Source organism: Sorghum bicolor, chromosome 9 (assembly GCF_000003195.3).
Source record: "Sorghum bicolor cultivar BTx623 chromosome 9, Sorghum_bicolor_NCBIv3, whole genome shotgun sequence".
Lineage (NCBI taxonomy): Eukaryota > Viridiplantae > Streptophyta > Magnoliopsida > Poales > Poaceae > Sorghum > Sorghum bicolor.
In genome coordinates, this window is record NC_012878.2 from 9606125 (window position 1) to 9621028 (window position 14904).

The 14904-nt window shown below is 44.5% G+C and overlaps 1 protein-coding gene across 1 annotated transcript; it reads right to left on the minus strand.

Moving 5' to 3' along the window:
* LOC110430220 (dnaJ protein ERDJ2) lies at positions 569 to 8422 on the minus strand. The gene is made up of 10 exons (XM_021447470.1): positions 7905 to 8422; positions 7681 to 7776; positions 7090 to 7210; positions 6881 to 6987; positions 6553 to 6770; positions 4326 to 4503; positions 4107 to 4226; positions 2320 to 2406; positions 1682 to 1792; positions 569 to 1555 (listed from the first exon to the last, which is right to left on the minus strand). The coding sequence occupies exons 1-10, from the start codon at positions 8088 to 8090 to the stop codon at positions 722 to 724; spliced, it is 2058 nt and encodes a 685-aa protein (XP_021303145.1). The 5' UTR covers positions 8091 to 8422; the 3' UTR covers positions 569 to 721.

Below are 14904 nucleotides of genomic sequence, written 5' to 3' on the forward strand. Positions count from 1 at the left end.
TTGGGCTAGAATGTGGCCCGAAATAGAACAGGACTTCCTACCACCCGGATTGGCTTCTTGAGCTAGAATGTGGCCCGAAATAGAACAGAACTTCCTACCACACGGATTGGCTTCTTGGGCTGGAGTGTGTGACAGCCATGGATCCACTCATTCCTGGGCTAGAAGAAATCAGCTTCAAGATTAAATTATGAGCAAACCAACCTAAATGAGATCAACATATTCCTTAGTATGAAGATCCACATACATGCAAGTCCGATTATCCGTGAACCTACAAATAGACATAATTTAAATTTTACGGGTTACCTGTATAACCTACCAAAATTAAACATATTTACAGATTCATCATCCCCAGTTCCATGTAATAATAATTAGGTGATCCAGAAATTCAAGAAAACAGCACAATATGGCATTTAAAATAAGTATGTCAGGAACCTACACTACACGGGTAAATAAGTATGTCAGGAACCTACATTACACGGGTAATAGGCTTGGGCGAAACGCTTGCACTTTGGAGAATGACCATGCAATCCCAGGTCAACTCGGATAGTAAGCTAGTTTTGCTCGGCTCTTTTGTAACCAATCAGTCTCATCTCAATTTATTAGTTAACAAAACTGAGTAACTATTATACCATCTATAAATAGAGGGGATATGTTCAAATTAAAAAAAAAACAGATGGTGTTAAGCTCTATGTTTTTTTTCTCAACATAACACAGTATAGAATCACTCATCGCTGCCTGAATCTATATCAGATTCAGCCCCTTGATGGGCCGATCCGTTCACGACCTTCCCCTTCCCTTTCCCCTTGTTCTTGTCGTCCTCCTCGTCATCACTGTACTCGCTCTCATAGTCATCATACTCCTCTTCCTCTTCCTCCTCTTCCTCCTCAATACCATCCTCTGTGGCTGCCGCTGGCCCTTCTTCAGGCACATGGCCTCTTGTTCCAGCACGGCTGCGCTTCAGCACCTTGAGCTTGAAGCTGGTCTTGGTGTCACAGCCTATCCAACAGTCGCACAAACAAAAAGAGGTGAGGTTGTGAGTACCCTCTGCTGGGGCTTGGAACTTGCCCATTACCAGCCTACTGCCTTTCTTCACCCTGTCAACTGCCTCCTTAACTGCATTTCCTATTTCCTTTGCACTTGCACCTAGTGCTTCCTGGGTCTCTTGTATAGCTTTTGATGCTGCAGTTATGGCAGTGGCCTCATCCATGAAGCTGACTTTCTGTGACAACCAGACATCATTAGATGCCACATCAGCTAGAAGCAGCCAGAAGTTTTCTTCCTTGTGGAACGGGAAGTTGGGACAATGGGGAAGAGCAGCAGTAAGTCCATTACGCCGTTGTAGTGAGACCCAAGCATACATTGTCACCACATCACCCTCTTGAATGCCCTCTTCACCTTCAGTCTCGCATTTAATGTCTACTTCAATAGAAGGAATCATCTCCAGGACAAGCTCCACATCGCGGGCTTGTTCTTCAGAAAGCCCAGCAACTTGTGTGAGCAATGCAGCACGATCCTCCACAGACATGTCACAAAGTTCTTGGAAGGCACGGATTTTCTGTAGTCGAACACAGAATAACGTTGTTACATTCCAGAGTTAAAAAAGATATGCCATCAATTTTTAAATTGATTTAATTAATCTACTTATCTGCAAAAAGAATTTCAAAGGGCAGTGAGGAAATACCTTACGAGCAATCTTTTTCACAGTTGCTTCTGTGAAATGCGGAAGCTGCAAGAAAGGTGCTATTCCTTCCGAGTTACCTCCACTAGCTTTTCGTGCACTTAGTGGTACAGCCTGCATGTGTCATCCCAATACAACATTGCAAATAATGGTGAGGAATGACCTTGCATACTGGATGCAAATGCAGTGACAGGCTAAAAAGAAATCGGATCACAAGAATCTATAAATGTTAGTATAAGCTAAAAGTGTAAATCATAGGACACAGGCAAATGCAATGACCTTGCATAATATTCATATCATAAGATCTAGTTTACAATCCCGCTAAAAGTGTAAGATTTTGAACAAATGGCAGCAGCTAGTATTCCATCATGAACAGTTTCGACAAAATCATAGGATAAGCTAATCAGCAGCTGATTGTCCACAAGAAATGACAGCTGAAAAATGCACACATAAAAAAGTAAACATATGCCTGAATACTCACTTAAGCCACATAAGGGCTTGTTTGGCTGCATTGCAATGCAATCCACCCCAATCCACATGGGTTAGGAGGGCACCTCAATCCCTTCCAACCTATGTGGATCAGGGTAGATGACATGGTTCACCAGTTGTCTCACAAAAAATCAGGTTGTAGACAGAAGTACCTGGACAATATTTTGAGAAAGCTCAATAACACCAATTGCAGGCCGGAGCCATCCAAAACCATGGGGATTCCTTGGTAGAACTGCAATCTGCAAGCCAATGAGTATTTCAATGTATGTATGAAGCGTTCTTTTTTTTGGTGGGGGGAGGAGGGGATCACTGAGCTAGTTCAAAGCATAAAGTGAAATTACAACATAATGCGGCCTCTATTCAAAGTACAATAGAACTTTTTAACTATCAAAGCTTGAAATAGGAGTACGAATGGTTTGCCAAACACATACAATGTGCATGAGATTTAATATTCCTAGCTTGTGCCATGGTCCAGGTAAGAGAGGATGGCATTTTTTTTCTTTATCGGAAACATCACATCACCAGACCGGAAACATTAATCTGTTTACATACCTTCTATCTTCTATCTCTAAATATGAAACACCCACTACCTGATTTTCATGCATCTCATGCAGCCACATCATCACTAACGCTCCACTGTTCGATCCTAATTTTTATGATCTATCATCTATCCAGCCCTTTCACATCGATACACACACACACAAGACCCGTCAATTTGCATCCCTGAAGCCATGTGTTTCCCCTCCACACCGCCTGCTTGCTGTCCTTTCCGGCCTCCCCAATCTGTCTATCTGTCTCCTCCCCAAAGCAGAAGACCGATGCCTTGTTAATAAGATGCCAGCACCCAGCACCAGACATTCCCGAGCCCAATCAACTGCACCCATTTGCTGTCCTCCTTTTTCCCTTTGCTGGTTTTAGATTGTCATTCACCAGAGATCATTATGGAGAGGAGCCTGACTTGCTTGGAAAAGCTTTCTATCCTTGAAGTTCTTCTGCCTACATCAGAGAAGGTGCGGAGGTGTGGGTGTGTGTTTGGGTCTATGTATGACTCCTTTTCTAGTTTTTTCTTCTACTAATACAATGATACGCAACTCTCTTGCGTGTTCGAGAAAAAAAAAAGTATGCCTGTTGATTGCAACAGGAACATAATTCAGCTTTCCTTCCTTACACTTGTAAATAAGACCAAATCAATCTGTGACTGTTCAGTGTTGACTTAGTATGCATGCTGTTATGTTCAACCAATCAGGCACCGTTCAGTTTCATCCAATAATATAGTCACCAACTTGATTTTTTCATTTACTGATTTATTTGTAGAGACGATAAATCAATTGAAAGTTGATGCGCCCTTTATATACAACTCAGAAACGATACTCCTGTTCTGTAGTCACATTCTCTACATGTGCCCATTATTTAGTTTTGTAACTATCACTACTTTTGTCACGTTAATTCTATTGGATGTTTCTATGAACACCAAACAATAGGCATGGAAAGCTCTTCAGTGACACAAATTTATAGTGTTTCAGTCATCTGTTTAGATGCATGCAAATCAGGTGACCATACTTCAGTTTGATAAGAAACCTAAATTGTTATTTTTGTATTATTTTCCAGGCAGATCATGATACTACTACACAGAACATGCAGGTTCATAGTTCCTTTACTTGCTTTTATGGATGCCTCATGCTTAACTTTTATGAAAGAATGACCTTAATTGCGAATTGCTTATATTAATTCCAATTAAATATGTATGTTATCAATCCAACTTATATAAACAAGTTAAAAAAGTAGGAAAACCAAAAAGTTAAATATGTCTACAACTGGTGGTCTGAGTTTGTTACAAAATTTTAACAGAAAGGATAAATACAAAACATCATAAATTATGAAGTGTGCTAAAATACTATCAAGGACAGAAATCTAATGAGCAAGACATTCAAACAAGTACCTTAACAAGTTCTTCCAGAAGACGAGGTGCAAGTTCAAGCATATGTCTGTAATCTTTAAGAAGTGCTGGGGTCAAAGAAAATGACTCACACGTGAGATGCGCCTGAATCAGCAGTTCCATCTGCAATAAAATAAACAGGTATAAGATTGTAGAACTTTTCAGATTGTGGAGATCAGTTTATATTTTGTGTATCATAGAATCTAATCAGAAAAGACCAACCTTTACTAGTGATGGATGCTGCTTCCAGAATTTTGCTTGTTCTGTCTTAATGTTCTTTAAGTCCAGATTTAACTCACTTCTAACAGCTACAAACAATTTTTGCAGGGGTTCATCATCACTGCGTCGAACTGGCATCTCCATATATTCGGCAGCCTTGATGAAGACATCCATAACTTTGCTGTGACATGGAAACCCATGGCTCAGAAAAGGGAAAAAGAAACATGATTTTGAAGGCTAGCAAGGTAATTAAGACCCAAAATAGAAGTTTCCTTGAAGAGCATGGACTCGTGTCATCCATAAGTTTGCTATGACATGGGCACGAAACCTTTGCTCGTATAAGACAAAAATAAACAAGACCTCTAACAGCAACTCGAAGAGTTGATGTAAAAAAGAGATGCCAAATTAACTAAATAGAAAATACACCTAAAAAGTAGAGTAACACAACAGCCTAGCTAAATTTTTCCATATCCATATTTGAAGCTGTAACGTCATCAATCAAACCCCGATCACTAGGTGTTCTGGTTCGCCCTCCGACCCTTCAACCTTTCGTCTTTCCCCTAGCTAGTACCTACTAGTAGCCTAGTACTCCATTAAAAGAATAACACTGCTGCTAGTCTGCTACTGCTGGAGCCGTGCAGCGTCGTCTTTCCCCTAGCTAGTACCAGCAGCATGTGTGTTTGCCACTACAAGGAAGAACAACAATAGAAAGACAGAACAAATGAAAGCAAATAATGCATGCATGCACGCTAGTCTCCTACTACTAGAGCTGTTCCTTCGACCCAGCCCCAGAGTTTGGTGGCCTGCAGAGCCTCTGTGGTGCGGGTGCAGCTGATGACGAGAGACTCTTGAGCGCGCCCCTGGTGCCCGCGTGGGACCGGTTGAGCTGTGCCTGTTCCCACCGTCGCTCGCACGCCGATATGGCCTCCCGCTGCAGCTCGGCCTGTGTGGGGCACTGGGGCGGCACAGGGACAGGGAGCGCGATGGAACACAGCTATGTGAATTTCTGTATCTGTGATGATGTTGATGAGCAGCGGCCCAGGTCGCCACCACACTCCGATGGTGTGTGCCGCGATGATGGCAACACCCTAACACCATGGACCGGCTCCCAGAGGGAAGCAGCACTGGTGGGCGCGATGCTGTGCACCAATTTACTCCTCATCCAGCTCCAGCACCACATGACAGGGGGCGCAGGGCTATTGTCTTCTCCAAGGCACGACAGTGGTTGCAGACAGGAAGGGTCAAAGCTTAGACAAGAGGAAAGCAGTCTACCAGCGGGAGAATAATGCCGCGTAAAGCTCTCTGGCGGGAAGGACTCCCCGTGCCCAGGAAATTGCACGGGAGGCGCGATGGCGAGCCTCGTAGGTTGGCTTTCTTTACCTAGCGGAATTCATGGGATAGCTGGCTGCGTATTTAAGTATTTTAGAAAGGCAGATACAATATCTATTGGGCCTATTTTATGCCAAAAATTGTCTAAATTAGATTCAAAACCAAAAATAGCTTCTCTTGGAGTTGCTCTAAGGCTAGCAAGTATAAAGAACCCAAAATAGAAGTATGTTTTGGAAACTCGAAGAAAGCATGAACTCATTTAATCTACCAGATACATAGTTCTCAAGGCGTCGCCTAGGCGTCCAGGCGCCCCGCCATCGCCTTGCAGAATGGGCGCCTAGGCGGGCAAGGCGGGCGCCTAGGCGTCCAGGCGCCCCCCCATCACCGTGCCTCACCTTTACGCCATAAGAACTATGACCAGATATAAAAGCTAGTTAAAATATATACTAGCCCCTGGGGTGTGGTCAGCAGCAATAAAAAAATGTTAAGGAAAAAATGCATTATCATTTCTACCATTATGCGGTTTTGGAAAAGAAGATTCTTGATGTTGTCATTCAAGACTTAGCAATGATTTCATCAGGCACTGTGGTTTTGTATGTGCATTGCATCTTATTTTTTTAATCAACTCATCAAAGCTTAAAGGTAAAATTCGAGCTGTGCAAATATATTTACCCAATAGAAGTTTTTTTTAAAAAAAAGATCTACTGCTAGAACATTTTCACTTTCAATATTAACAAAAATCCTCTATTGCTCATGGCATTACAGGACTCATGTCAGTCTAACATCGAAAATTCAAAAAACAGATACAAAGCACTTTCACTTTAAACAAGATGTGCTAGGGAAACACAAATATTGAACACCAAAGGTGACAATGTTAAATGACGAGTTCACAAGTTCATACCTTGGAGCAAGAGATGGCTTCATAAAGTAGTAGTAAGTGGACAGTGTTTGATGCATGACATAGTTCCCGGTATATTTTGACGATCTTGACAAATAAATAACAGCTATCATCAAAGGCAATAATATACAAAACCCGACTATTCCAAGAAGCATTATCCCACCAGATGCACCATCAATATTTAGTAAAAACTTGGGCAAAGCAATGCCCATTTGCATCCCCTGAATCATAAACAAGATGTATAGCCCATTAGCTTTAGCTGTTCATGAAATATGACGTTACAAAATTTAGCTTTCATTGAGACATTAGGATCTAATGATGCTAATGTTACCTGCCGCCCATCAGGGTGACCATATTTCTCATAATTCTCGCGAGATATAGGATCAGTTAATGCTTGATATGCCTTGGATATATATTCAACGAAGTACTTATGAGCCTCTGGGTCCAGGTGTGGGAGAGAAAGCATAAGAAGAGTTCACCAGGTAAGATATTTATTTTTCTTCATTGAGCAGCATTATTATAGTGTTACAAAGGAGATACCTGGATCAGGATTTTTATCAGGATGGTACTGAATAGAAAGCCTCCTATATGATTTCTTGATCTCAGATTCAGATGCCCCAGATTCCAGTCCAAGAATACTGAAAGGCTCAAAAACTTGGACCTAAGAGAATTCAAAGCAAAGTCAGATGCTTATAGACTTGCATGTATAATATCTTCATTTCACTGAATGGTTACACAATATCAATATAAAGATGGTTACATAATGGGCCTGTTCCATATAAAGAGACGGGGACATGTGAAACCCTGAAGTTGCAAAAATCTATAATAGGAAACTCTATCTGGCATCAGGTAAAAATCACATATTATTGTTTCGACACATCACATACAAATGACAACCAAATGAGTTTCCACCAGTGAGAAAAAAAGGCAAACGCAAACAGTGGAAAGTATAAGCAGTTGAGCACTAGGACAGCACACTTCCAAGTGCTGATTCAACAAAACAAAAACAAAAAGTTCAACGAAGCAGATTTCAGTTACGTCAACTTGATAAGTATACTTGTATCACAGAAAGAATTGCTCTATCTGAATTCTGAAAGCATCAATTTCTAAAGTAGCTCAAAGTTCACATACCTCACGGCTAACATGCTTTATGTAGTAAACCAGGAATATCATAACAATCCAGAGCAGAACGATGGTTAGGTTACTGCACGTGGAGAAGTTGGATATCTGCGACACAAGGGAAGCAGAACTTATTAGTCAGAAAAGCAAGCCAGCTACACCTCGAAACAGAAACCAAAAATTAGCTAACACAAAGAAGTTTAAGGAAAACGAAAGAACAAGAACGCCATCCGCACCCTCTTGTAGATCGACTTGCGGTACTTGCCGGAGCGGTGGCAACCCGAGCAGCGGCAGTGGATGGTCTTGGCCTTCTCGGAAGCAGCGCGACACAGACGCAGGATCGTGTAGGGCACGAGGGGCAGCGCGATCATGGTGAGGATGAAAATCAGGAACAGCGAGCTATTCTCCTCTGCGGCCGCCATGGCTGCTGCGACCTACCTCCGCTCTCCACCCCGGATCGTCTGCGATGTCGCAGGATTTTGCGGAGGCAGAGCCGGATCTGGCAGTGGGGGCGAAGAGAGGCGGTACGGGGCCGGCGGATCTGAGAGGTCGCCGGCTCGCGGGGAGACGAGATCAGGGAGGCTCACCGGGCGTAGGCAGGATTTGGGAGCGAGGGGCGAGGGGCAAGCTCCGGCCTCCGGTGGCGAGGGGCGACCGCTCCGGCCTCGGGGGCTCCGGGCGAGAGGCGAGCGCGACACTGGCGGTGACGGCTGCGGCTGCCAAGCTGCCGGGTGCGCCGTGCGTGCGCGTGCTGGGGGACCCTAACAACGTGAAGTACTGGGCTGGGGACGACTAAGTGGGCTGGACGTGGAGTCGTGGACCGCCTGGTTGCTGGCGCGGCAGTGGCGCTGAGAGCCTAGGGGCAACTAACTGGGCTGGACGTGGAGTCGAGGACACCGTGCTTTCCTTAGTTTTGTAAGGGTTTGTTTAGATGTGAATTTTTTTTAAATTTCGCTACTGTAGCACTTTCTTTTATTTATGGTAACTATTATTTACTAGTAAAAGTGCCCGTGCGTTGCAACGGGAAAAAAATTAATTTTAACATGAATAATAAAATCATATATTATCAAAAAAGTTTTTATTAACAATGTAAATGCTATAATCTTGAATAAACTTGTCATAAGTCTATAAAATAGACTTTTAGTAAGAGATAAGCACTAACTACGGCAGATCTAGTATTGGATCAATTAGGACTTTAAACCTAGATAATACTAAAACCTGGATAGTACTTTGGAGTAGTGTGCAGGCCGTGTCGCGTGCGATGGATGAATGTCAATTTCTTAGTTTTTCTAGTCTATGGATGGATCAGATTCAAATTTGGTGGTTCAGTTCAGCTGCAGACAACCTCTGCAGTCTGCACACTTTGGATGAGCAATAACGTGATCCAACGCTTATGGTGGCTGGAGCTATAGGCGATCAAAATTCATCAGCGGATTCACCGTGGCACACATGGACATGGTATATTCTGTTATGCAAAAATCTTAATAGACACCGATCAATCTATATGTCCTTTTTGGAGTCTTGATAACGAAGACTTCGGAGAAGAATTTTGCACTAAGATTCGATCGCTTGTTGACAAGAGCACAGCCAAAAGTTACGACTTTTGCAATTCAGAACGCCCTATTTCAAATCAAATCTCTTGAAAGATGTAGGTGAACCAATAGATTGACTCCAGAACGGCAGTTTCTATATGTACGTGCTCAGAATGTTGAGCAAGGACACTCTGGTGTTGACCAACGCTTGGAACACCTTCTCGCCACTGCCGCCGGCGATGTTGGTAATGTAGCGCTCCAAGTTCTTGTGCCGCTTGAACGCCGCCTTCCACACCCTCTCCTGGGGATTCATGCGCGTCTCGGACCGGAGCTGCACGGTGGAAGCCTCGTCCTCGTCGTCGCCCCTGCCGTTATGCTTCTCGGCGAACCGCCACTTGGCACGCGACATCCACCGCACGAGGTCAGCCACCCACCATATGCGGTGGCGGCGGTGACCCACAGCATGGAGGCGACCTCAACGACGTGGGCGGCGACGGCGGAGTTGGAGAGCGAGGAGAGGCCCGAGAAGACAGTCGTCGGATGCCACGATGATGGTGCCGTCGGCGAGCACGGCCGTCAGCGCCACGGTGCTCGCAGGGAGGCCATCGGGGAGCGGCGCGTGAGGCTTGGCGGCCGTGGCGTGCAAAGGCAGCCGTGAGGCGTGGGAGGTCTAAATCACAGATATAGGCGAGACCCGCACCCACTTCACGCGTGTAGGGATGAAAACGGATCGGATACGGACGGATATCACAGATATCATATTTGTTTTCATATTTCTGGTCGGATTCGGATTCGAATACGGATAATGTCAATCATGTCGGATAAGATATGATTGGATGTCGACATCATAAATATACGATTTAAGTATTCGGATACGGATACGGTATCGGATATTGAATATTCGGACTCGGATACAGACAGATTTAAACCCTTATAAACGAATTCGGTCTCGAATACGGTCGGAAAATATCCGTACCGTTTTCATCCCTACACGCGTGTATCTCCACTTCGCGTAGGCGCCGCACGACGTTGTCGTATCGACAGCGAGCCCACCAACCGCTGCCGGTGGCGCGAGCGAGGACTTCAACGAGTTGGACATCTAGAGCGCGTTCGAGCCTCCCGAGCCGGCGAGGGCGGGCTAGTTTCTAGCCGCGCGGAAGACGTCGCCGGTGAAGCTGGTCCGAACGGCAAGGCCGCGCACGGGGTCGCTGCCGGATGAAGATTCCGGACTGGTCCAAGATCTTGGGTAGTGAGTACCGATCTGGCTACCACTACGGTGCAGGAGGCGTCGCGGACTGGTCGGAGCTCGACGACAACGAGGACTCTGTGGACTGGGTGCCACCCCACGAGCTGGTGGTGGGGCGCCGCCGAGCCGTGTCGCTGTCGCTGAACGGGGTCGTCGGCAAGATGCTTAAGGTTCGGGACGCGGTGTGGAAGCAGACCACCAGGTAAACAAAAAAAGACAAGAGGAACATATGACAACACTATATGGAGACGGAGACGGTAAAGAAAAAAGTTAGCGTGGGTGACCGATAGAATAGTGGGTAGACTGAAATTTTCACAATTAAATATTAGAGATAGATAAATATAAATATAAACATATTTAAATATAATTTGGAAGGGCAGACTAAAAATATCCAGACAAAAAAAACTGAAATTTTACCTCTTTATTATTAGAAGACGGGGATGCAATCAAATTAATCCAAATTTGAACAGTACAAATGTGTTATCCCCATCGGGGATCGCGAGGACGGGAATGGTTGTCTGTTCCCCGTCCCCGTTCCCTGCTCCCCACCCGGCTACACGTTCTAAAGTGAGCGGATGCACGGTGAATCAAGCGAAGGCCTGTCTAAGGCCCATCTGCAACTGGCCGTGTATATATATTGCAAGCAACCCTAAAAATCATCACTTCCCAATCCTATCCACACATAAGCCGCCGCCGCCGCTAGCTTCACGCACGAGCTGCCAGCCAACTACTCCGTTTCTCCTCCTGGGACATTTTTGCGTGAGAGTTGAGGGCAGGGCAAGGGCCTCAGCAGCGTCGGCGGACTGTGCTCGCACGCCATACTCGTATCTCAAGCTCTCTGCGTGGCCTACAGGGTGCTCCTTGCAGGGTGCTCCATCTTGCAGCTGCTCTCGGAGTCGCAGACCACGGACGTAATCTCCAATGTCAACGGATCTACTGCTAACCAAGTCCTAGCCCTTTTCTCTGTATTTTCTTTGGATTTGTGAGAACGTGACTAATGCTTGTTGCCTGATACAGTGAATTATTCGTGCTCTGATTTGCCCATCTGCTTTTTCGTATGTTGCCTGATAAAGTGAATTATTCATGCTCCGATTTGCTTCTCCCTTACGTTTTTGGTGATTCACATGTTTCTTAAGTTGTGTCCATCGGCTTGTTCGGTTGCCCAAACCCGCGATACATAGGAACGTATAGGAGTACAACATTAAAATAAATGAATCCTACATGGATACGGGAGGAGCGGTGGCCGTGTGTGGGGCAAATCCAGGCAAGATGCACGAAGGCGGACAGCGCGAGCGAACAGAAAAAAGGCAGAAAAAAAGGCAGCCTGAAATTTTCTCTCTTTTCTCTCTTTATAGATAGGTATAGAATTATGAACTAACTAGGATTAAAAAATTCATCTCGTAATTTACAGGTAAACTATGTAATTAGTTTTTTTGTCTATATTTAATGTTTCATACATGTGCTGCAAGATTCGATGTGACGGAGAATCTTGAAAACTTTTTGGTTTTTAGAGTGAACTAAACAAGGCCTAAGAGCATTGGCTAAAAAGATTTGACAAAAAAATATTAGAATACTCTAAGAGACTCTATAAAGGATGGCTAGTGAGGTAGCTTATCCAAAAGTAGAAAGCAAATAAGGTGAAACGAAGAAGTACTAAATTTGGAGAGTCGTTTACAGAGTTTGTTGGAGACATTTTTCCTTCAACAATAGTCAAATTTGCCTTTAGAAAATATTTTGGCTAATCTCTTGGAGATGCTTTAAGAGTTAATTTTGATTTGGATGTTGCAACCTATTTTTGTTGGTTCAGATTTTTTATTTTACTCCAACAACGTCCTCCTAAATTGAGGCTTCCAAACCTTCAGAATGAGAGATGAGATCCGCTTGTAATTGTCTCTTCTTCCTCTGTACAGGAGTTATTGGGAGATGAGACCCCCTTGTCATTGTCTCTTCTTCCGCGAGGGGCATTGTTCCCATGTGGCAGAGCAGTGGCTCCCGTGGTGGGGCAACGTGATTGTGGGCGAGGGGCGGTGTGCCCGTGCCATGGAGCAGGAGCTCACACATCGAGGGGCGGAGGAGCCTATGTAATGGAGAGCGGTAGGGTTGTCAACAAAGTCATGGGGAAGGGAGCTTGCCAACCGGGGGAGATGCGCCGCCTCACCAAACGTGAGGTGGATGGGCGCCCACGCTAGACGGGAGGGAGACACGCTTGAGCAAGGGAGGCTGTACGACGCACGAGGAACGAGCGGATAGGGGTCGATTTGTTGGGCTAACGAGAATTGGTGCTAGAGGGAGGATTTGGAGGTCCCAACCAAATATAAGGTCTTGAGTAGGAGCCCTATTGGAGCATGTTTTTTTCTCGGGCACCTATATTTAGTTATATGGACTTAAGTAGGGACCTGCTGGAGTTGCTCTAAATGCGTAGTTTAGCTTTAAATCTGTATATGTCTTATCATTCATCATCGTACGCAAGTAGGATTCATTTTAATGTGAGTAGCAAGTGATCTACTGCCAACTTATTTATTTAACTGATAAGCCATGACACAAAGTACTGCCGCCGACACCATAGAGGTCTTACTAGAGTATACTAGTTGCTTGAGTCACGCCGCTGGCCGGTGGCCGAGCTGAAGCAGAGGCAGGGCACGTGCGGAGACGGAGGAGTGACGCGCGGAGGAAACTAAGGCTCATGGCGACGCTTGGTCGAGAGCCTCATTCAGACTGAACCAAACTGCATTGATTCGTCCAATGTGCTAATACAAACCAAACCAACAAACGATTAGCGTTTTGAGCCCATTTTCCACCAAACTATATTGATCCAAAAGGAAAACCAAACTGCCCAAAGCGTTAGGTTTACTTGGAACACATCAAATATGGTATTCTAGTGTGGGAAGGTCCCGATGGCATTGTGCTTTCCTCCATTTTCTATGTACCCAGTTTGGCTTTCTTTCAAGGTAAATCTGTGTGTGCCTTATTATTCACCATTGAACGAAAGTTGGATTCCTTTCGATCTGAGTACTGGCATTGTGTTTTTCTCATTTTTTAAGTGCACGTTTGGTTTTGTTTCAATATACTCCCTCCGTCCCAAATTACAAGTCATTCTAAAAATCTTAGAGAGTGAAAACATCTCAAGTTTGACTAACATTATATAAAAATTAATAAAGATTTATGACATCAAATTGATAATCTATGAAAATATAACTAATAAATGACCTAATGGTACTTAGTTGGTATATAAATATTATTACATTATCATATAAATTTGGTCAAACTTAAGATACTTTAACTCTCTAAGATTCTTGGATTGACTTATATTTTTTTACTTGGATTGACTTATAATTTGGAATGGAGAGAGTACATGCTAAACGTTAAATATGTGAGCCTTGTCGTTCATCATCGTATCATACAACGGTCTCTGGGTGGTAATAAGACCCGACTGCCGGTGATGATACCGTACATTTTCCACTGCTTAGCTGCAAAATTTCCTATCCCATGTTCGATCCCTCCAGCACAAAACTGATGAAATTCGGATTCCCCACGGTCATAAAAGTTACACAGCCAACCCATAACCAACCCCCACCCCCCCCCACACACACATACCTTTTCTTTTCCTAATTGTTGCCATTCCTTAGTGCTGCTCCTGGTCATCACCACTGCTCAGTGGCGACATAACACCGGTGGTACAACTCTTTCTCCATCTGGTGCACATCTCTGGCTTGCCCGCATAGATCCACCGGCAACTGAGCTGCTATTGTCACCTGTGTTGTTGCCACTCATGCTCACCATTGCCAGATCCAAAGATAAGTGTAGTCATGTATTACTTCCATTGTCATCTGTTGTCCCCGAAACTTATCTCCTTACTAATGTTTATCGATGAAATTCCATGGCCGGGCAGCCTTGTCTCTTCAGTGGGTAGTGTCCTTGCTCTTCGAGATGAAGGAGGGTCCCAACAAGAGAAACATAGTGGTAGCCTCATAGACGATGTGTTTGTCGATATTTTTTGCCACCTCCCTGCCCGGTCCTTGTGCTATAGCAAGTGTGTTTGTCACTCCTAGAATCACATCATCTCTGACTCAGCATAAGAAGCTTTCCCAGACTGTCGTCGGCTCCTTCAATGACAGCTCGTGGAACGACATTACCACTTCACCAACATCACTAGTGAACGGCCCTCCTTGTCCTTCTTTTCTTTTCCCCTTAACAAAGTTCTAGTCTCATATTGTTGCAGCGGCTTCATCCTTTGTTGGTGTGTTACCCTGATGAATTACGTCGCTATGTTGTCTGATATACGGCGACCGAGAAATGGCTGTGTTGCGTAGTATCCATTCTGTTGGTCAGGCTCGCTTAGGTTTTGCCCCAACAATGTTCTCGCACTTCCATATGATTGAATTTGTGGAGGTGGAGGGTGCGTGCTTAGGTGTGGAGACTACTCATCTAAAACTATAGCATAGATCTTTAAGGAATCTA

What these genes read in the sequence shown, in the direction of transcription:
- LOC110430220 (XM_021447470.1), bottom strand. Translation starts at nt 8,090, where the DNA reads ATGGCGGCCGCAGAGGAGAATAGCTCGCTGTTCCTGATTTTCATCCTC. An exon ending in TGATAAAAATCCTGATCCAG is followed by an intron (nt 6,988 to 7,089) that starts GTATCTCCTTTG and finishes ACCTGGACCCAG; the next exon opens with AGGCTCATAAGTACTTCGTT. An exon ending in AGCATCCATCACTAGTAAAG is followed by an intron (nt 4,227 to 4,325) that starts GTTGGTCTTTTC and finishes ATTTTATTGCAG; the next exon opens with ATGGAACTGCTGATTCAGGC.